The sequence below is a fragment of the Falco peregrinus genome, chromosome 4 (genome assembly GCF_023634155.1).
Source record: "Falco peregrinus isolate bFalPer1 chromosome 4, bFalPer1.pri, whole genome shotgun sequence".
Taxonomy (NCBI): domain Eukaryota; kingdom Metazoa; phylum Chordata; class Aves; order Falconiformes; family Falconidae; genus Falco; species Falco peregrinus.
The window spans coordinates 114,823,064-114,849,298 of NC_073724.1; the positions used below are offsets into that span (position 1 = coordinate 114,823,064).

Below are 26,235 nucleotides of genomic sequence, written 5' to 3' on the forward strand. Positions count from 1 at the left end.
AATGAAAGAAACTTCAGCATGAAGGATGGGAAACGTACTTCTGAAAAGTCTGGTGCCTGCAATCCAGGGGACAATAAGCAGGGAGAAGGGGATGGATGGGAAGGGGCATGGGATTTACAAATTGCCTATTTGGACTTGGAAACTTAAATTTTGTCTAAGCCACATTTCAGCCACTAAATTGCTTATATGGAGCCAGGGCTTCATAGCCCTGTGATGCATCCTTGCCTGCTAGACTGGCAGTTAGAGGGTGTTTCATGGTATCTCATCCTGCTTCGAGGATAGCGGCAAGAACAAGTGGCTATTTGTTATTAGCCAGCCTTTTCAATTCTGTGACAGTTGGGGTCTTCTGGATCCTTTTCAGAAAACAAGATAAATTCAAGGCTTCTGCAGCTGTGACAGTGTGTTTAGCCAGCAATGAATAAACAGAAAAAATAAGTTAAGAACAAAGATATAAAGATTGCAGTAGTAAACAACTGAATAAAAGACTGAGTAAAAGGCTATAGAACATCTGTTTTAAAAAAGCCCTAACATTTACTTTTCTATGCTTTTGAGCCACATTGTTTAAAAAAAAAAGTTTAAACCACCTTGAATATTCATAGCTTCAACCTGCACCTGTGATGCATAGGTTCCTGAAACATTCTCTTTTCTAAAATTAGTTTACAATATATGTCATTATGCCAATGTTTTGCTTTTACACCCTAAAAATGCAGCCTCAAAATAAAAAATTCTTTTTCCCACCTCCTGTCTTGCCCATAATAATAATAATTAAAAAAAAAAGTTAAAAATGTCAGGTGCTCTGTAATACAATCAAGTGTGGTTTTCAATAAGTTTTCCTTTCATCCTCAGTTGCAAGGTAAAAGGGTTCTAATGCTGACCCTGGAAAATTAAATGTGCAATCTGAAATCATATCACACTCTTGTGCAGTACTGTACACATTAATAGATCTCAAAGAAATTTAGGAAAGCAGCAATATTTCTGTATCTAGCTTGGCATAAACCGAGGGACAGACAGGGTGATTTTTCTTAAGGTGGGTTGACAGCAAGCCAGAACTCGGAAGTTCCTTTAGAATAATTCCTAGATCCTTTATCCTAATCCCATTCTGTCTCAGATCAGCCATGATGCTGTGCATTTTATGTAAATTCACCAGTAATAAGGACTCAGAAATTAGCTGACAATTCCGTTAATTACCTATGAACCAGAACACAAAACAGCTCACTCTCCCACAGAGCTGTAGTGATTCTGTAGATTATCAATACTAAACAAAGTAAAACTAAAAAATAGTATCCAACCTCCATGTCCAAAATACCATTTAGGGGTGATAACATAATCAGATGTGAATGAATAAAGATGTTGAGCTTGGTTTAGTAAATAGACCATTTAATAAGCTCCGCTTTCTGGGAGTTTACTACTTACCAGCAGTTAAGCACATCTAAGAACCCAATAAACATGCAATATGCTAAACTACTACTGTGAATGCTATGAGTTCACAAACCTAATTCGTTTTTTTTTTTTTCATTTTCAGAGGTGATAAACTGAGGAGATCCTTCTGCTTTCATTTCAAAATCAATTTTTTATTGACTCCACTGAAACAATAGACAGTCTTCCACAAGGATCTACTGTTAATTGCAGAAGAAATACTGTGAATAACTTTAAAAGAAGAGCTCCACAACTTTTAACAAATAATGTAACAAGCCACAATGTAACAAATACTATTCCAAAAGCAACAGAAAATAAATGACAAAAATTGAAAGACCTGCTCAGTAACATTTTTTTATTGTGGAGGATGCTGAGTTTCCATGGAACTGATTTTGCAGAAAGTTAGTGGCAAGTTGAATTTCATTACAGATGGCCAGAAAAATCATTAATTAACCCCCTAAATCTCTAAAAGCACTCTTCATGAACATATTCAAAGGGGAGAAAATGCATAGTTATTCAGATTATATTCTAGTAGAACAAGCCTTAACCTGCATACTACACTAGAAAATGGATAGACATACACCTGATAGGTAAAAGCTTCTGTAATATACTTAAGAATCAATAAAGTAGATGCCAAGATATTATTATCAAACCAGTTCTTTATTAAAAAAAAATAAATAGTCCAGGACAGAATTCAAACTTTCAAAGCTTAATCACTTGTACTAACAAAAGAGAGCATGAGCAACCAAACCCTGACCTGTTACACTAGCACAAATAAAGATTTACTTTACCATATCAGCAGAACTTTCTTCCGTTTACTTAATTCTTATTTTAATGAGTCCCAGCCTATCAAAAGTAACTGCCTATCCATATCCTCAAACTTAAGAAACCTCTAAACTCCTGATGGCTGGAAGCAGGAAAGATATTCCAAGGGAGATATCACTCAATGTCTTGCCACACTTTATCCTAAGCATCAAACGTGGCCTTCTACCGGCTGCAGAGCTACAGGGGTCCCTTGGGACTTTTGTTCTATTTGCTACGGTGGGTCTAAAGTTTTGCAAACCACCTAAAGAGACTCGGTCTGCTAATGCCAACTCTGACATCAACTGGCTTGCCAGCAGGCAGGGCTAGACTGAGCTCTGAACCAAAGGCGTTGCCACGCAGAGACGCGGCAGCTCGGGACGTGCAATTCTGGTTTACAGTACGGGGGCCAACCCTGGCAGGCTGCACATTCCCAGGTGAGGCAGTCACCTGGCTTCTTTACTGAGACTAGTCTTCAAGCAGTAGCTCTTTGTTCTTCTTGCTTTATCTTGTCATATTTATGCCATAGCAGAGAGCAACACAGGATCACAGGGGAGGTTAAAGGTGTGTGACGGTGAATCATTTCCACATTCTTAAGTGAGGTTCAACATGACAGTGTTTCTTGTAACAACAAATGACTGGGTTCAATCATCCAAGGTTTATCCCCTGTCCTTCAGTCCAGTATTGCCATTCTGCTGCTGTCATGGCATTTAAATATTTCTAGGTGGCTATCCAATGTTAGAAATCTCTGCTCGTCACTCATTACTTTTTTTTTTTTTAATGATTACCTATTCCACAATGATAAACACTTTTAAGATAATAACTGTTTATCCATATAGAAATATCCCTCTCTAAGTACCTCAGAAGTAAGGACACAGCAGAGAAGAAGAAAATGTGAGAGTTATTCTGTGAATGAAGAGAACACCAAAATAAGGAAGAGCCCTTCCTTAGCCCTCCTTACACCCCCAAAATAACTCAAGACCCAGCCTTTGCTCAGGAAATCCCAGCCTGGTGACAGCAAAGGGAGCACCATAGCATTCAGGCTGAGAGGCAGGTGGCACAGCAAAAAAGGACAGGAGCTGAACACCACCAGGTTTGGATTAGCTGGAGACGGGGCCGGGGTGTTATTTACACAGCAGAGATCAGTACAGCTGGGGTAAAGTCAGGAGCTGGTGCCAGAGGCATGAAGAAGGAGGTACTGAAGCGTTTGTATAAAAATACATATATATAGTATGTATTTGTGGGAGGAAAAGCTTCAGCTCAGAATTGGTTTTGCTTTTTCTTTAATTATACAGCATCCTACTTTAAATGCTTCCACCATACATTATAAACAATTCAGAGGAATATGGAATGTGTAGCCTCTAAATGTAGCTGCCCCTGCAAGCCAGCTCCCAGTAGAGGCAGTGACAGCAGAGCAGATTGCGGATCTGATGGCTCCTACACACTCAGCTCGTCCCATCGCTCTACAGCTAAAGCACAGCTCACAAACCGAGGGTAAATCACCAAGCAAAGGGATGGCGCACGCTGCCAAAACAACACATCAAAGCCCTCTCCTGAAGTTACTCCATTACCTATGATGGTATTTGTAAAAACAGGCCCTCCCTTTCCACAAAAGAATAACGCCCTGTTCTGTTCCCCACTGCTTTGTTACAAAGCCTCAGGGGTGTTTCAAGAGCTGACCAGTTGCACGGCACAGTAAAATACAAAGATGTGGTATCATGCTTGGACTATTAGCTTTATCATGGGTTAATTACCTTGAGGTGCAGCACCCACCCCAGAACTGTCATGCTTGTTCTATCTCTACATAACGTGGTCATGTTCTCCACCTCTCTGCTTCTCCCCCTTACTTGTAAAATGGGGATAACAGCTTTTCCCAACTCCTTCACAAGGGTCTTGTGACAACAAATCAATACCCCAAGACACTCAGACACTAAGGAAATACAGTAAAGTACCCAATGTAAGAGAGAAGAGATGGGCCTACCATGGGTTAGATAAATAGGTACTGTTAGAATGGCTGACAGGATGCATCTGAATCCATGATTAACGTTAAACACCTCAAACAAATATTTATACCTGTGACTTCATATAAGATGGTGATACTTGATGCATAAAAGGCAGATGCCCACCCAGAAAACTTCCCTCAGGGACACCGGCCTGTAGAGATGTACATACAAGCTTCGTTCAGACATGGTGCAAGAGTCGTCAACAGAGCTGAGCTTGCATCCTTGGGTTTTGGCAAGGTTCAGACCCCAGGATGGGATGACACAACCTAGCTCTGCTTGCATGGACAGTTGAAGCTCTAGTTTTAAAGCCCCTGAAAACACAGGATATTCATACCTGTAATTCATAGTCTTCCTGGGACATAAAACATTTTATTAATTATACCGTTTACAGGCACTTTCCCATTTATATTTCTTGCTTCCTTAGAGCACCCAAAACAAAGCAAACAAATCCTAATTTGCATGACTGTTCCCAAGTGTAAAAAAACCAACAAACAAACAAAAAAAAAAAACCAGCAAAGAAATGAGTGTTCCACAGGAAAAAGTAATTTCTATCAGCCTTTGAATAAGCTTTTTATATTAATTTCTTCAGAAATGCCTGTGCAATGTCTCCCTGACATATAGGTTGCCCCAGTCCCAGGGCAGGATTCCCTGCTCATTTATAGTGGCATATGAGTGATACCAACAGGGTCAAGGGAGGTCCCCCAGGAACTTCATAGGAGACGTTCAGAACTTTTCAGGAATAAATCTTTGGAGAACACATTCACTAAGATGGCTGTTCACAGACATTTACGTGATAAAGAGAGACCTTTAGGTTTCTATAGCCTTGTAAGTGTAAATGACATCATACAGTATCTATGTGCTGAAGGAATAACAGGATTTGCAATCTAGAAGTACAAATGAAAATGTCACTAAAACATATGGTCCTTTATGGTTAAATAGATTTTTTTCAAAGTATTAAGGAAAAGGGTGGTTGGTATAATACACAGTTATGTGAGATGCTTGTAATACCTCTATGGCTTGGGCTGTCCCCAGATCCAATCCCGTATTCATTTGCATTTTGCCTGGAGGTCAGTGGCCGCTCTGCCTATCTGCACAAGGATGGCGATAATAAACTGCTTGGTTTGGGGAGCCTAGAAGGAAATTCTCGTAGCTGCTCTCTGACGTAGGTCAGCACTATTCCACAGACCTGTGCGACGCTGAGAGAATCCCCTGGTGCGGGATACATCTTGGATTCACACACATGTATCAGAGGCAGTTGTCGAGGCCTCCTTTACTATTAATCAAGAGAAATGCACCCTTCAATAACCCAATCATACTGTAAAGATCAGTCTAAAGACAAACCGCACCTCGAAGGTGTTTATAGCACTCCAACGACATAAACCTGGACAGATTAATTTCCCTTTCAGCATTTCTATCAACACTGCCGAACAAGGCGTAGTTCCTATCTTTTGTCTTCCACAACTGCTTCAGCCACAGTTTCTTCTATAGATTTTTAGTGTCAGGCACAAGTCTCCTTGCTCACGTGCAGTTTCTAGATATCATCGTGGCATGAGTTACCGAACCGTGAGTCACAGTCCTACTCTCCCACTTGAGTCCCACTTCACCTGTTGGTTACGTGCACATATACTTTTTTAATTTATACGATGAATGTGTTCAATTTCTTAAAAAAATTAAGTCACTGCCTCATTTTAAGCTGCACCACATCTAAGAGAAAAATAATGGAAACAGCTTAGCCTACCTTACTGGGGACTAGAAATACTTCTAAGCAGTCATGAGAATTGTATTTGCTGGTTATTGCAGGGTGTAAATAAAGAATGGAGCTAACTTTGTTCTTGTGTATGTCACCATAAGGTCAGAATGTTCTAATTGCTGGTATTTGACCTTAGCATGGAATTTCCCATGTCAGGAAAGTGTGGCTTTTGGGTAGCAACATCCCCAAGACATAACTCTCAAGCTATGTAGATGTTATCAGAAAGACTGTACTCCAACAGTGCTTTTCCTCTGGGAATAATAAAAAATTAATGAATACTGTAGAATTTGGATGTGCACACTGTTTTTAAACTTCAGGGACACTGTCAAAATGTTGCCTGCTAAATCAGCACTCAAAATGGAAGAAGAGTATTAAGTTTTGTTTAAAATTTTCACTCATAAAACTCATAAGCTGCAATGATTTTAAGTAGTTGAATCTAGATTTGTTTTTCTATAAAAGTTTACCTTGAAGTAATTGGTGTCATAAAGATTAATACCAAGCTTCAACTTAAAGAAAATTTCTATAACCAAGTTAGAAATATTTTAAGTTATGCACTGCTACACTTCTGTGACTGGGACTGCTTTAGAATCATCCTGGTGATTTCCGTAAAACAAATAAAGCAATAAAGACAGCAAATATCCTATACATAATGTCTGCTTAATAAGATTACTCACTGTAAATAACTCATGCCAAACATTTCCTGACGATGTCAAGCAGCTACGTGGGTCAATCTGCAGGTGATGGGTTTGTACAACTTAATGTTTATCATACTAATTTTTTACTTGAATTGTCACCTTACCTTAAGGTTTTTTGAGCTGGTTTTGCAATTGTGAAACCCCTCCCTTGTTTCAGTGGGATCACATGAACTGAAACAGGAGGAAGGACCGCATATGCCATAAAATAAGTATATATCCATATATAGATATATATATATCATTGTCAAGGGTCTATTAGCATTTTAAAAAATCTTCTCCCCCCTTTCTTCCCTACTCTTTGATGAAACAGTGGAGTAACTGGCTTCTTTTGCCCTATTTCTCTCAAAATTTGCTCCTGAGCCCTGCTGTTAACACACACTCTGCTAGCCTCTGCCTCTGTCTATCCAAGCATGAAGCGTTTGCTGCCCTGCTGGGATGTGCTGTGGTTTGCTGCTAATCCAACACTACCTTAGTCTAGCTGGAACTTTCCCCACTGAATCCTTAAATCAGATTACAGGAGAGATGTTGCAGCTCTCCGGCACCTTGAGCTACAGCCAACAGCAATAGGAACAGCATGTCTTTCCCCAGGGAAGGCTGGGGAGGGGTGGTGTAAGTGAGAAGGAAGCATCAGAGAGCTGTCCGAAGGGAAGGGGGATTTACATGGCTGTTCTAAAAAGCAGCTCCGTAGCTGGCGGTCGGTGGCAGGCTCAGCAGCACAGGGTGCAGGCAGCCTTTTTAAAAGCTAAAGATGTGGAGAGTCAACTGTCTTGAGTGCTGGGCAAGGAGGGGTACGGGAGGCTTTGGAATGAAGACCTGCAGGAATATAGCGACCCAGCAGAAACATGCAAGGCGTTACTTTAATACCTCCTTTAAAAATAAAGCTGAGGTTTAGCACTAAAAATTTTCCATTACCATCAGCACCAAGGTGAAAGATAGAAGAACAGAGCATTGTATTAATAGCTCAGTTTTCAAATATTTCACGTTAGCCACAAAAAAACATTCCCCACCACCCGGATTGTCTGTAGAATTTATTAGCCAACCAGGTTTTAACAGAAAAAGACTTAAAGCTTAGAAAAAGAGAGAAAGAGCCCCTGCAAAAGGCACTTTCTGGAGTGCAGAGCTATTTTTTTATTTTATAGAGCACATCCACACAGGAGAGGAAGGGACATCGTTACCAGGCACAACGCAAAGTCCTGGGAGAGAGCGGAGTCTAGCCAAACAGAGCCATTTATTTGGTTTGTGTTTAAAGAGAGGAAGATTTATTTCAGAAACAATTCTTCCAGGCTCATAGCCTTAAAACACAAAGGAGAATATGCATGTTTCAATATGTTTCTGCCTGGCTCCATTGCACAAAATCATGTCAGAACATTCTTACATAAAGAACAACCACCAGAACTAACATGCAGTCATTTTCCAAAAGTATGGATTTCTTTAAAACAGCTGCAAAGTGAGTCTGAATACAAAAACCTTGATTAGTTTGAACCAGGAATGTTTACGGGTTCACTCCCAGATCAAACTAAATTCAGATATTGTGCAGGGCATCAGTGCATTCCTGTCCTTCCAGTGTTCCAAATAAACTGGGAAAAGAGAAAGCCAGAGTAACTTTATCATCTATGCACTGATGTATCCCACATAAACAGAGCGATAATATCCTGCACGTGTATGTAGGTTCAAAGAGGAGTGACTTTTGCTCGTTTTGTGTTATGGATGTAGGTAAATTGAGGGGCAGAAAGACTGAAGGGTCAGCTGCAAAGCAGGCTGGCAGCCAAAACTTGCACTAAATTTCCACAGAACGTGGCACCTATGTAAAGGTGTAGCCTGTGAGCTATTGCAGCATGCACAGCTGCTGCATCTCCCCTGTGAGGACCCTTGCTTAGGTTCTCCTACCCTTGAAGTCACTGTCCCCTTCTTCACATCGTGGGGACAGCTGAGGCTGAATGAGGCTCTGCTCAGGGCACACACCACATCCTTTTGCCTTTTGTGCCCATGCCCTTTACTACTCTCTCTTGCTGCTTCTCAGCTGCAGATGACTCCCCAAAAGGGGATCTTTCAGTGGAAGGGGCCCAGGACAGCGGGCCCAGGAGCTCCGCTGAGATTGCAGCAGGGAAAAGCAGAGGGATCCCATTAATGCTGCAGGGTGAGATAAGGTGAATGTTTGTGCTGAATGTCAAGCTCAAGAAAAGCTGTCAACGGTGCCGGAAGAAAAGACAGCCCCAAATGTTTTTGCAACGCAGGTGCAGCCTCTGATACTTCATTATCTTTGCATAATGGGGATCTAGCTAGTGAGCCACCCCAGCGACAGGAAGGTTTAGTATGCTAAAGAGCAGTACAGTGAACTCCTTTTGGAGTATTTTATAAGCAAACACTACAAATCCTTCGGAAGACATGACTAAAAGTGCAAGTGCAGACAAAGCCACCCTTAGGTAATTCCCTTGATTAAAACTCTCAGACTTCAAATGAATCTAATTAAGGACATTGTGAAGGCAGTATTCACTTATGTCCTCTTTTGCAGATGGTGAGTTGCCAAACAGAATTGAGAATCTTAATTGCAAGAATCATCAGCAAATTCAAAAAGGATGGTGAATTAGGGACTGCAAAAGTCAGACTGTTACATAACAGCCATGCTGCCAGCGCTCCTGGTTCTTGCATTAGATGGGAAAGGCACACCCAAGAGAGGACACCATGCTTTTTCTAAAAACTGCTGGGAAAGGAGAGTAAAACCTAGCCCAGACTCATGCCATCCCGAGTGAGAGCCAGCAAAACTGATGAAAGAGGATATCCTTTCTCCCAGATTGTTTTTTTCTCCCAGATTGTTTTTCCTTTAGTATTTGACAGTGTTTCCTATGTCACTGTTTAGAGGCATCTGAATGCCCGCTATGATCACCTAATAGAGTTGTCACAACTGGCCACATCCCTGCTCTTTTTTTTTTTTTTTTTTTTTTTTTTTAATCTTTCAAGCTTTTCATAGCAGGCAATATGCTTTGATGCATCACTGGAAATTTTCATCTCATTAATCAGCTATCAAAATGCTGACATTTCACAGATATTCGTCTCAGATAAAAGCAAGGCAGTTAAAAGATACTTCTGAAATCAGATGGAGAAAACATTGACTACCTAGATGTTCATTTCCGTCTGTTTTAATTTCCCCCAGCTGTCTGCATTAGTCTCCCAAGAAAAGAAATCTACTGAAGTAGGGTAAAAAATGCTTATAAATATCTGATACAGATAGAGTAGGCAGAAAAATCTGTTTGGCTGCATAGAAAATGGTTTGATAAAAAAGAAGCAGGAGGTACTTGGGAATTACAACTTATTTGTTTGGTAGTGTTGAGCTCCTTCACTATGTTCAACTTTTATAATCAAGCAAAATATAGATGAAAGCAAGCTCCAAGCAGGCAATTACCTCAAGGACCACATATTGTACTCTACAATCAAAAAACATAGCAGCTAAGTGTACAGCTGAACTGTATTCTAATAGTAAGTTGGGGTTTTTTTCTCCATAGAATCATCAAATGGGTCGGGTTGGAAAAGACCTTTAAACATCTGCTCTGCCGTGGGCAGGGACACTTTCCACTAGATCAGGTGGTTCAAAGCCTCATCTAACCTGACCTTGAACATTTCCAGTGATGGGACATCTACAGCTTCTCTGGGAAACCTGTGCCAGTGTTTCACCACCCTCATCATAAAAAAATTTCTTCCTTCTGTCCAACATAAACCTACCATCTTTCAGTTTAAAGCCATTACCCCTTGTCCTATTGTAGCTGGTCCTATTAAAAAGTCTCTCTCCATCTTTCTCATAAGCCCCCTTTAAATATTGAAAGGATGCAGTAAGATCTCCCTGGAGCCTTCTCTTCTCCAGGGTGGATAACCCCAACTCTCTCAGCCTGTCCTCACAGGAGAGGTACTCCACCCCTCTGATCATTTTTGTGTCGCTCCTCTGGACCTACTCCAACAGGTCCATGTCTTCCCTGTACTGAGAACTCCAGAGCTGAATGCAGTACTCCAGGTGGGGTCTCACCAGAGCAGAGTAGAGGGGCACAATCACCTTCCTCAGCCTGCTGGCCAGGCTTCTTTAGATGCATCACAGGATACAGTTGCATCTCTGGTCTGCATGTGCATATTGCCATCTCATGTCCAATTTTTTATCTACCAGTATCTCCAAGCCTTTCTCCTCAGGGATGCTCTTAATCCATTCATCCCACAGTCTGTACTGATAGTGGTGATTCTCTTGACCCAGGTGCCGAACCTTGCACTTGGCCTTGTTGAACTTCATGAGGTTCACACAAGCTCACTCCTCCAGCCTCTTAAGGTCCCCTCTAGATAACTCCCTTTCCCTTTAGTGTATCAACCACACCACTCAGCTTGGTGGCATCTGAAAATTTGCTGAGGGTGCAGGCAGTCCCACTATGCTGTTGGTTAAGATATTAACTAGTATTAGTCCCAGAACCAGTTTCCACTCTAACAGTTTAAAAATTACACTTCTTGCAGTTATTCTGACCTTAGACCAATTCTAGTCCTAACAAAGACAACAAAGCTCCATCCTCAGTTTACCATTTTTTGAGACAAGACAGAAGTTTGCAAGATAGCAGGTCTATAGATATTACCTATGCATGCATAACCTGGCATAACAAGAGACAAATAATGCTCACGCCAAATGCTTTTAATTTTGTTGGTTTAAGAAACAGATATCCTAAAACATTAAAGCCACTATGTGAAAATTCAGGTCTTGATGTTAGTGGAAATCATTGAGTGCAACTGTTTGTGACTCACTACAAACGCCCAGCACACTTCCATTTCTCAAAGTACCACACTACCGTGTTTGTGCTCATGCTGCAACACCTTTTAATATAAACAAAAACAAGACCACATCGCAATGTCAATCCAAAGGCTCTGAGAACGGAAACTAATAATTAAGAAGAGTTAGTTACTGGATTAGATCCTCACCTGGCAAAAAACTGTTTAGCTCAACTGTTCAATCAATACTTGTAAATGAGTCTATTTTAATACAGACCAACAATGATATAATTAATTTTAGCATATTATAAGGACAACCAAAACCACAGTGTTTACAATCACTGGCAAGATTAACAGGAGACCAAGGGAGAGTGAAAACTTGGATTTGTTTCTCATTCATATACTCACAAAAGGTGACAAGTTGGTAGCTGTGGACCAACATCATGCTGTGGTCCAGAGCCACATAAAATGTCAACTCAATCCTGCCAGTTTCTCAGCTGAGATAAATCATCACAGCTCTATTTTTCAGCCCTCTTAACTTCCAGCATCCAAGGATTTGGCTCTATCCACAATGTATGTTCAGACAAGTTATAAATCAATGCATTGTCAACTTGACCGCAGTTTCTTTTTTCTCTTCAAATATTACTACATCTTTGATAGTTAAAAGCAAATCTCATTGAAGTCATCTAATTGGCAAGAGGAGGAAAGCATTTACAAAGGTCATTTCCTATAAACACAGCAGATTAAAGTTCACTCGCTGCCCATCATCCCAAACGTTGCCGTTACCTACACTGGGCAAATTTTCCCAGCTATGGAATCATCAATATTTCTTTCTTCATGAGAATGTGAAAAAGATGCCTCTCCTCCCCACTGTGTCACCACCTGGGTCTGGGAACAGCCTGGTGCTTTAAGCATCAGCTGTTTCTGGCAGACCCTGCAGCAGCTTATGAATGAATTTCCATAAACTGTGTCCACGACCAGGCAAAACTAGCGGGCTCCAGTCATCGCACTCAGCGGGAGCCCAGAGTTACAGCCATCGACAGCAGCTCCACACTTCTCTGAGCTGGACACCACCAAGAACCAGACCATGCTTGCCACTTATCCCCATTGCCCCATGTGGAATGAAATACATTCCTGAAGAGCCTGAACTTCTGCAGAAGCCCTGCTAAGCCACTACCCAACATTTCAACAGCTCCTGATTCCCAAGGAGTTTGGTCTGACCTTAGGACTCATTCCTGTTCTTTCCCAAGTGCACTGAGTATGGAAATTCTACCAACAGGGCTGCTCCAAACACAGACCTACCATTCAGTCTCTCAAATCTTTGTATTAAAAGGCTCAAACTTACAGTAGAGTGCTGAATGGGTATCCAGGCAGGTGTTTCGACTGAGCATTTGTGGGATGGGCATCTGCCATGGCTTTGCTGCAAATAAGTGAAAATTGCATTATACACAACACAGTACGTGCTGCAGTCGCTGCGCGCAACAGGCTCCATTCCAGATGGAGCACCTAGGAGTTTGCTAGTGTTCATTACACCTCACAAAGTAATTCTCCACTGTCACATATGAAAAAAAAATATCTGCACATCTCAGGACCAGAAGGCCTCAACAGTTACCCATTAATTTTGCTTTGAAGTTCTTAGTTATGTCAGTGAACATATCCTTCATCTGCTCTGAACCCCAAGCACATGCCATCTAGCTTTCCCCCATCCTGGAGCATTCAGAGAATAGCAGAGCTTTAGGCAGGAGGTAGAGATTGGCTTCCTCCACCACCACCACCACCACCCCCATTTCGCGACAGGCTGCATTTTTCCATTATGTCCTCTTTGAACCAGAGATAGCTGCAGCCTGGATCACCCCAGGGCTATTTTCCAGAAGTCTTTCCCAAATTTGTAGGGTGTGTTTCTTTGCTGAGCAGAACACTCTGCTTGCTCTCAGGATTAGCCAGATGTGGAGCAAGTACCCAAGGCTCCTGCAGTTCCCTGAAACTTTGTTCCACGTGGCAGTGCAAGATGCAATCATCAGGCCTTCGGGCTGATCTTCCTGCAATTTCCCTCGAATTTGTGGTGATTCAATTACATTTTAGCAAAGGTTTGGAGCCCATCAGAGTGAATTGCACAGCAGATTGGGTCAGAGTCCCTGAAGAAAAGTTCAAAATAAATTCTGGTGTCTGCCACCATTACTCTCAGCATTTCATGTAAGAGTCAAATGATTATTTAGCTCCTTGAATTGGAGGGCTCTTGTAATCATGCCTGTTCCCAAAACTGTAAATAATGTAGAGGGAAAAAAAAAAAAAAAAAAAGCTTCCTACCTTTTATTTTCATTTAAGCCAGATATATCACAACCAACTACATTACACCTTTCTTTTCCCCATGCTGAGAGCAAAGGAGAGCAACCTCTGCAAACACTAGTGATCAAGGCTTCACACAATTTTCAATTTTAAGTCTGATTTAAGAATATTAACTAACAAAGTGCTATTAGTGCTTTGTTCTTTATCTCCAAAATGTAAATATTTGTAAAGCATTGCAATACTAAATACTTATGTAAGTTAAAAAAAAAAAAAAAAGGAAAAACTGTGTATATCCGTTTCAGCTTTATATTCCCCAGACCTTAAAAAACTGGTTATCTTTTATATTTTCACTTAGACAGCTTTAAGGAATATTCAGAAAAACAGCTAGCAAGCAAGAAGCATTGTACCTTTAGATGAAAGTTTAGAAAGTCTTGCTTAAAAGGATTTGAAAAAGTCACTGCTATCATGGCAGCAATATCCTGTGGTTGTGTGTTATCTCCTGTAAGGAAGGGATGAATGCAACAGCAAACTATGTAATCCTATCAAAATAAAAAAAAAAAACAACCTATAAATTGATTTTGATCAAAAGACTGCACTGGTAATTATTTTTTCCTTTCTTTAACAATTGTACGTCTTCAGTCTTTAATCCCAGGCAAGATAAAGGCAAGAAAATGACCAATTTGCTTTGAATAGGAAACATTTTCCTGACTGAAAAGCCTGATCTTACAAACTCACGTAACCATGTATAACACGTTTGTCAGGAGGCTCCTCAAGAAGACTCCTCACTTTCTTAAAAATGATGTATCTCCAACGTAAAAGCTCCTGATCTCATAGCAGGAGGGGCTAACCCTCTGCAAGTATTCTTGACTTTGAAATTCACACCAAAACTGCCCCAAGGCCCAGGATCATGTGAGACACGCTGCATATTCCAAGGCTGGAAAGACGGAGGTAATTTTTATTTAATTACTCCATAATTAAATTGCTTGTAGGCAGCAGTTCTCCAGAGATCCCAATTTCTCAGCACAAGGGCTGGGCTGATCATTCATCTGGGCTGTAGGGTGACTGGCAGCTTGGACCTTCACAGCTGGATAGTTGAATTACTGCGCTGATAATATGACATTGCACCGATACTGTCTGAGAAGTACATGTAGTTCAAGGGCAAGGACTGAACACTTTTGTCCTACAGGTTTTTGGGGATTTGGGGTCGGATTTATTTTTCTTTTTAATTACAGTTAATTTCTTATTTGAATGATCGCTACTTTTTGCACTGTTGTATAAAATGCAACATTTTTCATACCTGTCATAACTTACACCCTCACCTAGCTGAAACAGTTCTAAGAAATAAGGTTGTATATCAACTGCTGGTAATGATTTTCTTTATAAAAGATTCTTTTTTTGGAAAAAAAAAAAAAACCAGCCAAAAACTCCAACAAGTTGCACCTAGAGACATCAACTAAAAGAAAAATCACCTAAAAGGTCAACGCTACATAAAGTATTCTGCAAGCACTGACAATACTAGTAAGCATTGGACTGTAAAAGGAATTAATTCCATTTGATTATTACTGCTAACATTTTCCCCAGCTTAGAAGTTTGGTGAGCTTAAGGACTGTAGACCCTGCTCCACCACTACACTGAAAAGTGATGGAAATCTATCATTTGAAATCATCTTTCTTCAGACAGCCTTCAAGGGAGGACAGAATTACCTGTAGTTTACTTTTCATGTTTACTAATGTTTATATGCAAAAAGAACATGTCTTGCCTTACTCTTTGCAAGAATATGTTCCAATAAGCATTGTCCATCTGAAATGGAAACAGAGAGGCTGTTTTTCCTTAGCTTATGAATGAGTGATTTCCACAGCCTTGTTTTACTCCCTTTCCTTGAGGATGCCCAGCCTCCTGCACTAAGCTTCACCCTTGAGGCAGCTCCAATGTAGTGATAGACACAGCTATCCAGGCGTAGGCTTTATCACAGCTTCATGCAATCAAAGCCTTCAAAATATGCAATAAGATCTTCAGCTTGTGTAATTTTGGTATAAGGAGACCTTGGGACACAAAAAAAAATAATGCCATCCTCAGCGCTGAATTCAGCACCAGTCACAGCTTCTTTTCTGGGCTGATGCTTTAAGTCCTTCGGAAATTGCATAACAATAATACAGTCAGGAAGCAATGAAGCGATGACCAAAGTCACAGAGTTGCTAACCTCCTAGTCAGTTAGAGTGCAATTCGTTCTCTGGAGGCACTGTTATGTGCAATCTCCAAACCAATAGGTTTATCAAGCATCAAGAAATGCGGACCTCATAGGTAACCAGGAAACAGAGAAGCACCAACTTCAGAAGTCAAAACCAAGGCTGCCAGCCCTTCAGAGTCTTTGCACAACATCTACCTTCCTAGCATGCAACCTTTAAGCCAGCTTCTTTCCTGCCTGCTTTTCTCAGTCAGGTGTTGAAATAACTGCTGTTAGCCCTGGTTAGAAGCATCAGTATAAGGTATCCTGCAGATACGTTAATATTATGCAGAGCAGTAGCATCAATGTCCACTGCAATATTGCAGTGGGAAATACTGCATCTTGAATATTGAATGAGAAGGTGAGAGCTTTGTGGCATTGCACAAGAGAGGATTCAGGTGGCAGAGACACAGCTGCACATCAGCACGCTCTGGGTAAGACTGCAAGGAAGGATTCCTCTTTTGTGTTGTGTGGTCAACCATAGTGACTGCTAAGGGTGTTTGGAGGACTTTAAGTGTGAGTACGTATAGCTTATTGCCATTTTCTCATAGGCAGGGGGAGATTATATATGTATATATATATATTCAATACCAAATTTGGATGGCCAAATATTGCCTAAAGTGACTGTGGCTGCAGACACCCTTGGAGGCAGATTTTAGCTCTGCAGGAAGATGGCACAAAATCCGGAGAGGCTGTTTAGGAATATTTTATCTGCTAAAGGTTCAGGGCTCACTGAATTGGAGCACTCTTTCAGATCTGCCTTAATATTCTTTCTCAGAGAAGATATTGGTGATCAGTGTCAAAAGCAGTTACAGGTGGGATTCCATTTGTATCCTCTAGAATGGCCAAGAGTGCGGCTTGCAGATTATATACAAGTCCTTGCATGAGGTTTCCAGTAGCAAAAGAGTTGGCTGAAGTCCATATTTACGTATGTATGAATGTAAGTATGAAGAACATACTTAGCTACTCCTACACTTCCTTGCAATTTATCTTCTCTGAGGCAGACAATTCTCTGGAGAAATGAAAATTATATATCTCAACTAGAGGTCTCAGGCTGGGTAAAATATAATCATGTACTGGCCATACCTGTGACCTAATGTTTCATTCATAAATGACCATCCCCTTCTTCTCGACTGCACACATCCTCTCATTTTGCAGAAGTCTTGCATCAGGTGAAGGGGGACAGAAGAAAATTTGTGTGGTAGTAGCAAACAGACTAACCCACCAAAGAAATACATGTTTATGTTGAGGCTGCATGCCAGGAGACACATCTTTTGCACTTTTAGGGGCCTATGGGACCTTGCAAAGAATCCGTCAGGTCAGCTCTGGTTATGTGAAATGTATAAAAATGCAGGTCACCTTGGCACTAGGAAATTATCCTCACACCTCCAACCAGGCCCCTTGAATATTGGAGAAGGGTCCTGCTAAGGATGTATAGCTCTGCCATCATTCAGCAGCACTATCATTAAGTGAGCCAGGATCAGGCTCTCTGGTTTTCTTTTTCTGGCTGAGTATCTTCCACCTTTCCTTACATCTGCAGCTCTCCACTGCTGCGCACTAGTATTAAGCCCCAACCATATCTGCCTGAGCAGTTAATTGAACATTTTCTCAGTTTATAGAGCTGTTCATAGATTTATGAAACAAATCACCCTTCTCCTTTCACAGTTAAAACCAACCTCAATAAAGACATCTCCCTAAGATCAGCAAATTATAATCTAATGAAATCTATTGAAAATTTCAGTTGCACTAAACAAGGTCAATGCTTGGAAGAAACGAAACGTCACTCAGAAATGGAGATCAAAGTAATTCTTTTCCGTTCCTGCTGCTGCCATAGAGACCAAGGGAGGGGGACGAGGGGGAAGAAGAGATTTAACAGACTTAATTCTTCCTGAAATTTATAATTAACTACAAGGGAAAAGGGACAATTACCATATTTCTAAAGAATAAAGGAGAAAAAAGTTGAGCTTTTGACAAGATATAATTACAAGACATTACATATGCAGTGCGCATTGGTTTGTTCTGTGTAATTTTCTTGAGACTCCCCCCAAAAAATGGGGTTTTTTTTTCCAGAAAAGACAACATGTGTCTCATCAGTTTACATTCATAATGTTTGAAATCCAAAAGCTAGAGACTCACAATAATTGTTCCAAAATTTAACATTGGTAAATAAAGATTTGAAATAAATACTTAGATACACTCCCCATCTGTCAAACATCTCTAAGTATGTTCTCCAGCTAAGAGAAATGGGAATCAATGAAAAGGATCTTCCCACTCTTCTAAGACTGTGCAGTTTAGCTAGCGGCCAGCCCATAGTCATCGAAGACGTCCTCAAGTACCACTTCAGAAGAGAGTTTACTAAATCACATGTAAATTGCATGGATTCAGCACTATTACACTTTTAGGGTCTGGCAGGAAAACACCACAGTTTGAAGTGCTCATCAGCACCTAATAATGACTATAGAAAAAAAGATTTTGATTTTAGCTAAATGTGAATCTCTGGAGGGAAAATCATTATGTTTCCTTTGTCTCAGGTTTGTTATAGCCAGGAAATTCAGCACAAAAAATGTAGCTATGCAGTTTATGATTTGAAACTGTAATGATTCAAAGCCTGAAGTCTTGCAAAGAAAAAACAACAAATGTTGCCCAGATCTATTAACAACGTGTGGGCACATAGAAATGTGGTTGGTTTTTTTTTGTTTCAAATCCAGCTAAATTTAAATCGGGTCCTCATGTAGCATAGCTCTCTACAGCTCTGCTGGTTTTAGGAAGGCTATAATAGTCTACAACACCTGAGGCATGGGTTCAACCTCAATATTTATACCTAGCTTTATAATTTCCTTATTTTGAGACTGACTTTACAGCCCCCCAGACACATACAGCTGATCTTGTGTCCCACAAAATAAATTGAACCTCATTCTCTGAGTAGATAACTTCTTAAAACTCTATATTGAGGTTTTTTTCAGATTAACACAATATAAGGGGGGATGGGACAATAAAGACCCATTTTCTTCAGTAAGGCCTATTATTTCAGCATAAATAAGTATTTTAAGTGTGACCTATTTGCATTGGCATCAGGCCACCGTAATCAATAATCCAACTTAACTTCATAGTGGATTCACCTCTGCAAAGTAAGACCAACAGCTGGCATACAGTGTGCAGACCTGGTCACCCCCTGCAGCCGATGACCTGATCTGATTTACCATCCTGCCCTTCTGAGAGCATCTTGGGACTGGTTTTGCTGCTGCTCTAAATTAGAGAGGCTGGAACAGTAAGGTCACTCCAGTGGTGCCACCTCCACATTTTTCTATTCTTCAGCCAGATTCTAAAACCACCCTTGAAATCAGGGTTGGCACTGAGAGCCAGCTGTGTTGGCTAAATACTGAATGAGGGTTTCCCTCTCACTTGAGGAATCCACAGCATCCTACTGGGACACAAGGCCAGCCCCTACCTTTCCCAAGGATGGCACACTATCGAGAGGGATTTATAACGGTACGCTTAATGTGGACTGGTAGTTTCAAAGTCAACTAGCCAAGCCACAGCTACTCCTCACTCACAGTCCAGAGATGCTACTGAGGAGGATGAGCTTTGAATTTTGCCTTGTCTTCCATGTTGGGACTATGGGAAAAGGAGAGCTAATGCTGACAAAAGAACAAGGTGCAAATTTTACAGCTCTTCTCTGCTTTAGTTAGTCTTAACTTCATGCTGCAAAGTGGCATGATAGTGTGTGGAATGGGAGAGACCTACAGAAGAGTCACACCACACCCAGGGGTCTAAGCCAGATGTTGGTCCCGCACTTGACCACAGTGGCTTCTCATTTTCCATGATCGCTGCACATATTGAGACTTCTGCTTACGCATCTATCATAGTTTTGCCTTAAGTGCATAGAGTGGTGTCCCCTGCTCCAAATATACTGCCAGATGAGCAGAAGAAAATAGGATAGACAGATGGTACTGGCTCCTGGCAAACTTGCCAGTCAGAATTGTACACGTTCAGCCTTGGTATGGGCTAACAGCATAAACAAGCACATCATCCTGCTTCCCAGCGCCATTACAAACCAGGTGGGTTTTTTTCCCTTCCATCTTTATTTCCTTCTTTTAAACACTTGAACTAGATCTTTAGAAAAGGTGCTGGACAGACAGCCATGAAATGTGAGATATTGTTAATTTACCAAACTTGACTAACACATACTTAAATAAATAAAAAGCTAAAACCAAAACACCAAGCTTCTTCACTAATGGAATGAACTGAGTCTTTCATTAACTCTAAAAAAAACCCGCCACCAAAACACAAACAAACAAGCCACATCTACAAGATCTTTTTCCCCATTCACATGAATAATCATATTTACATTTAACTGTCTCTTCCTACATTGTCCAGTGGCAATGGAACCTGGGTAGTGAGTGATCTGGCTTAAACCACTACAGAGTTAAGTGGAAGCTGGCAACAAGAATCTCTAAGAAGGAACAACTGTTGCAGAATTTTCAATATTTTGATGATGGACATTTATTTTTGTAGCTAACAAAACTTAAGAGACCAAGCTGGGCATTCTCCCTAGGTCTGAAGGTGGCCAGTTCTCTGGTTTACAAGCTGGAGAACACTGAACTTGGGAGCCCTGCAAATAACGGCAGGTGGGTTAGGTTTGGTGCATAAATGAGGATTATTTCATTTGGTGTCAAGTCTTTGTGTATTTCTTTGCAAGCTCTTCTCAGAACACAGCAGCTTTCAGGTGATAGAACCCAGGATTTAAAGCAAATCTCAAAATATCGCTTCCAAACAGAAGAAGAGGTGACACCAGGGGCAAACAACATGGATAGTTCTTAGGGCCATAACAAATGTTAAGGATAATAAAACATTAGACTGGATTGCTCAGGAAGTTTTAAAATCTTTATTCAAGGAGAAGGTCTTTAGCTAGCCCTGCTTGTGACAGAGGTACCACATTTAAAAGAGGGAGATTAAAATATATTAAAAAAAAAAAAAAAAAGAAAAACTGATTTTCATTTCCCTTCATTGGTCTTGTGGGTTTTAAAACTTTAGAGTTTCCACTGCTGAGCTCTCCTTTGTAGCAACAAGGGCCAGAAAGCTTTTGAGTTGGTCTGGTGGTTTGGGGTTTTTTTTTCTAGGAAAAGCTGATCATCTTTTCTAAGCCACCTGACACCAAGAACTCAGGGTTTCAGTGAAGCAGCCCCTGTTATATTGAGCCTTGTCAGGCAACACAGAACTATCTATTTTCTTTTTCAGCAGAAGCAGCTACTGTTGTATTCATAATTCTGTAAAAGGCAGAAGGATGGAAGAAGAGCCCACAGCTAGGGGAGAGGACAGCATGTGGCCTCTGACTCTTGGGAGGCACAGTGGGAATGTTCTTCCTTTTCAAAAACTCCTGGTGCTCCCGCTGGGATGGAGTCTTGACCTAAGCTTTTATTTATACTGAATTCTTCCTAATGATAAAATAATTCCACAAATAACATGTTTTATGTGACAGTAAAAGAAAGAAGCTATGCTGGAAACATTATCGATCAAAATAAACTAGGAGACCATAAGTAGTCCTCCTTGACTGATTCAGCGTTTCCCAAGTCCTGGGTTCAGAAACGCATGGAAACATCGAGGAAATAAAAAAGGAGAGGAAGAATTTGTACAAATTAATGCCTTAAATCTTTCTAAAACATAGCTTACATTTTGGCTGAAAAAATGTCAGTAGCATTTAAGATTTGGCAAGGTACATCAGAAATTAATTTTATTAGATGGCATCTTTCACCACACAGATCCAAAGCGGGGTCTTCAGATCCATTGTACGTAATCTACAAGGGCATATTCACTCCACCACCACATCTATGTCATTTTCTATGGACTGGAAACACTGAAAATTCAAGAGTAAATTTAATGACTACATATTAAAAATGTCAACTTCTTTAAATGTTCACATTTTGTAATTTAAATAGCATTCATCTTTTCCTCCCTTTTGACTTTTTATAAGATCTGAAGAATAAAACTGATGTATTTACTCGCTCTTGACATTAAGATCCACTTTTCCAAGAATGACAATGGCAATTATTTGAGCAAATCAGACAAATGGATATTCAAATAAGGACAATTATCACATCTTAGGGCAAAACTGATCATACGCTGCTCTGCAGAATTCATACGTATTGAAATTAATTTTTGAAAATCTCAGATGTTCTGAAAAAAGTCTGCTTTTATTGTATTGGTGACAATTGGCATAAACAGATGCTATAAATTTTTTTTAAGTTTAAAGGGAGTAGATTTACTCCAATGCATAATAAAGCATGTAAGAGTAGATCAATCAATACAATAAAACATCACTGGTGCAGCTGGTTAAATATGGTACCAAACAAGATGAGGAAATCAGCTGTAGTTCATCTGGCTTCAAGCCTTTGCAAGATGAAAGTGTCCTGAAACTAGATTTTTTCCATTATTCAGCTCAATTACATATGATGATATGGTCTTCCCATACGCATCCAAATAGCAGGTCACCTACAATTGACAATCCTATCTCATTGCAACATCAAAGTTGGCAGGAAAGACTGAATATCTGGAGCTGAATATCTGAAGCTCATACGCTTGACTTTCCGATCATTTCAGCCATTTAGCGGTGGATTCAAGAGACAGAAAAGCTGGAAGGAAAAATACTGCGTGTCGATGGCGTTGGGAGCCCTGCTCAGAGCAACAGCAGTGAGGTGATGGTGAGTCTACGTTTGTCATTGCCCAGAAGGCCCTGGGAAAAGGTTACAGTGGAAACTTCCATCACCATTTCATAAAATAAATAAAGCAGTGTCTCCAGATATATATATAAAAAAGCACTGGGCCATGTTCTTCTCCCAGTTGTACCATCTTAAAAGTAGACTTACTCCGCTGTCCCATCCGGTTACTACACACCTCCTTGCCAAACTCTCACGGCCAAGGATGGCTGCAGTTGCAGGTCCCCACTGCACCACCGGACATCCAGAAGTAAGTCTGACTGCAGCTTTGTTATTCAACCTTCCTGCTTATTTTCAATTGGAAAGCAACATCTGGGAGTGTGAATCAGATGTTTAGCATGATCCTGCAGCTTTGTTCAGCGGTGCTGCACCACCGCTTATAAGTGCTTTGCATTGACATTGCATCAATGGGTACCCGCAGGCACCTACGCGCTGCTCCAGGGCAGGTTAAGAATGTAGTCTCAGATTCAGCATGGTTTGTGGGAGCAGAAGGACCTGAAAAGAACAGGAGGTAAATGAGGCCACAGAATCTGTGGCCTCATTCACCTCCTGTTCTTTCCCCATATGGGTTTCTCCACCAGCAAGATGGGAACGACAGCTCACATCTGTTTCTGCAGCTCCACTGCGCTCCCTGCTCTTTTGCGGCAGCCACCCACCACCCTTTGCTCAGCCCATGGGTGCCTGGGGGTTCTCCTTCTGCCCTTCTCTGTATCATGAAGGGGGGACCTCGTTTTGCATGGCCCTGACACAAAAAACGGCAGTGCTAACCATTGGTTTGCCTTACCATTTACGCAGCCTTCAGGTGTTGTGGCTACCCCAGACATTTTGCAAGACCCATGGAAATGCTGCAAGTCAACAATAAACCAGAACAGAAAGCAACTGTGCTGAACCCCAATGCCTGAGCTTCCCCTAATAACTGCTTCTTATAAATACTATCACCATGTGCAAACGCAGTTGGAAACACGCAGTGAGCCGCCTGCCCTGTAGCAACAGGGAGGGAGGTCCCCAATTATCTCCCTATCATCTAACATTAAGTTGGTTTGCTAAGTTTGAGGACATCTCAAGGAATTGTTCAGTTTATCCCTAACCAAGATCTTTAAGCCAGGAAGCGTCCTTAACCCTAAATCCTGCCGGTGGTGTTGTGAGTAAAAAAATGTTTACATGCACGTTTGGAAAGAATTATTGAGAAGCACCGTTCCCAAACAGCCAGGATAGATCTAACACCAGGACAAGAGTGCTGAATTGGGACCAAAGTATTCTTATTTTTTCAGGCCTAAAGATGCAAAAGTAAGCTATGTTTTTCCCCCAAAAAAGCCACAATAAGCCACAAGAAACTTGCATCTCTCCAATCAGAAACATCATGACTACCTAAACTACATCTGATTGGCCTCTTTAAAATCCCAGGACCCATATAATGCCCCCTTTTTTTTCATATTCTTTAGTTTACAGAATAAACTGATAAACTGAGAAAATATGTGCATTATACCACGTATTCTGGAAGTGCTCTAGTAGCTAGAGATATTAATAGACACAAGCATAGGCTAAGATAAAATATGAAATAATTTTCCTTTTGCTAGTAAAAATAAGTAAATTACATATCATTTAGGAAGTGATATAGAGACGAACTGCATAATCCACAGAAAAAGAGAACAAAATGCTCATTGAAGCAAAGCTTATTTATCACTTTATCTTGCAACATGACACAGTACATGCTCAAATCTATTTAATTACAGGAACAGAAAAATAGCAGAGAAATATGTACACATAACAGCAACGTTTCCAGTCCTACCTTGGTCGTGACAATGCACAGACAATCCATTCTGTAAATCTCCACAGGAATGTATGTAAATCATAAAAACAAATCAGCAAGGGTGAGGAAAGGCTTTTGAACAGCATGAACAGAACCGGAGGCTTGAATCTGCACAGCCTGCTTTTCCAAGTGGGGCCCTCATAAGAAACTCGAGTCCTCCTCCACAATGCTAAAGGCAGTCATGATGCTCACAGGGATCAGTAAACCCACTAGAAATCGTCTCAAGCAAAACTTCCAGGTGGCTTATCAGGCTTGATTGCTGCATTGTTCAATCTGTGATCAAAATATTCTGTTGAATGGTATACAGCCTTCTAAAGGGGAAGATGAGAACCACAACAAGCACAAAAGAGCAAAAAGCATCACATTTCAGCCCTGGCTCTGGTTTCACAATTCTGATCTGCTGTTTCAGTATACCCATAAGATTTCCTTTGCCAAGTCTCTCTCTCTCCTCTCCCCCCCCCCTCCTTCTCTCTCAGTCTCTCTCCCTCTCGCTCTCTCCTTCCCTGTCTTTTTTTTTTTCCTCTCCCCCCTTTCGCTCGCTGTCTCCCTCCTCTTTTCTACTAACTCCAAGCAAGCACAACACACACAACTATCAGGCCCATCTATCAAAGCGCTGTCACTTCCCTGCCAAAACAACTGCTTTGGCTTGTAAGGATTTTTATTAAGAGCATGATTCCTACAAACACTTATTGCTTGAAGTGCGTGATTGAAACATTAAGGTGTGCGCGAGAGCTCATGCGTCACATTTACAATCCCTCAGAATTGCCAGGTCACATTCGGATTCAGGAAGTGAATATGAATAACAGCTGGATAAGGCGAACTTTCAGAAAGTGTAACAGAAAATAATCAGTCGGGGGAAAAAAAGGGAATTGCATATTTACACATGCACGCAGGTCTGTGAAGCACAACAGTGATATAATTAGTTTACCATCCACAGAAAAAATACAAACAAACCACATTATATACATTATTCAAAGCTGCAGAGGGGCATCTTTTTCCCCCCATTTATGAAAAATACATCAAAGTTTTAGCTAAAAGAAAGCATCTTCAACAACGGAGCTTAAAAACTCCTTAAGTTCTCTCCCAAACTTTCTCTGTATCTTTGACTGATCGGCAGACTTAATCAATTTATCCCGTGTTCTACAGACTAGCCCCCAAAGCCCTACCTTTCTTGCAGTGATGCTGGTGCAGAGCTTGCCTTTCAGGTGTCTTACATGAATCATTCTGAGTTAGAAAGCTCGCTGTCAGCTCTCAAAGTCTTCCCTCTCTTACAGATAGAGGAAGAGAGAGCGAGAGAAGAAAGAGGGAGGGAGAAAGAAAGAGACACAGAAGGGGAATGATATGTAAAATGAAAGCTCTGGCCAAAGAGAGAGGAAAATCAATGCTCCTATTCACTGGAAAAAAAAAAATACAGCCAACTGGACTGTTGACAGCAACAAGAGGAAACGTCTAGACACCCATACATTACAATTCACCTTTTCAACACACTGGACAGCACAATTCCCCCTGGGTGCTTTACTGAGGATCCCTCATTCTCACTTAGAGCTAAAATATGTTTTCAATAAAATAAGACTTTCCAAGAAAATAAAAGGATATTTAAAGTCATCTCTCTTCCATAAATTACTCAGGTTATAACCCTAATATTCTTGTGATTGCTAAAGCAGCAAGAGGCTCAGTAAATGACACACATGATTTTGCCAAAATGAGGTCACTGCTACCAAAGTTACAAAATCCATAGTGAATCAGATATGTGGTCAGAGAGCAACCAACCCTCCCCCAACTGTTAAAGTCTTGGTGGATACAACA

The 26,235-nt window shown here is 40.8% G+C and overlaps 1 protein-coding gene across 11 annotated transcripts in view; it reads right to left on the reverse strand.

The window, feature by feature from the left end:
• DLG2 (discs large MAGUK scaffold protein 2) overlaps positions 1-26,235 on the reverse strand; it is a 1,040,329-nt gene that overhangs the window by 862,251 nt on the left and 151,843 nt on the right. For 2 of the 11 annotated variants that reach the window (XM_027779440.2, XM_027779438.2), the window contains exons 1-2: positions 24,409-24,914; positions 12,742-12,816 (exon numbers count right to left, since the gene is read on the reverse strand). The exons of the other annotated variants lie outside the window; for them this stretch is intronic. In XM_027779440.2, the coding sequence (XP_027635241.1) occupies positions 12,742-12,816; positions 24,409-24,438 (105 nt within the window). In that variant the 5' untranslated portion in view covers positions 24,439-24,914. Of the gene's footprint in view, positions 1-12,741; positions 12,817-24,408; positions 24,915-26,235 lie in introns of those variants that run through there. 11 annotated transcript variants of the gene reach the window in all.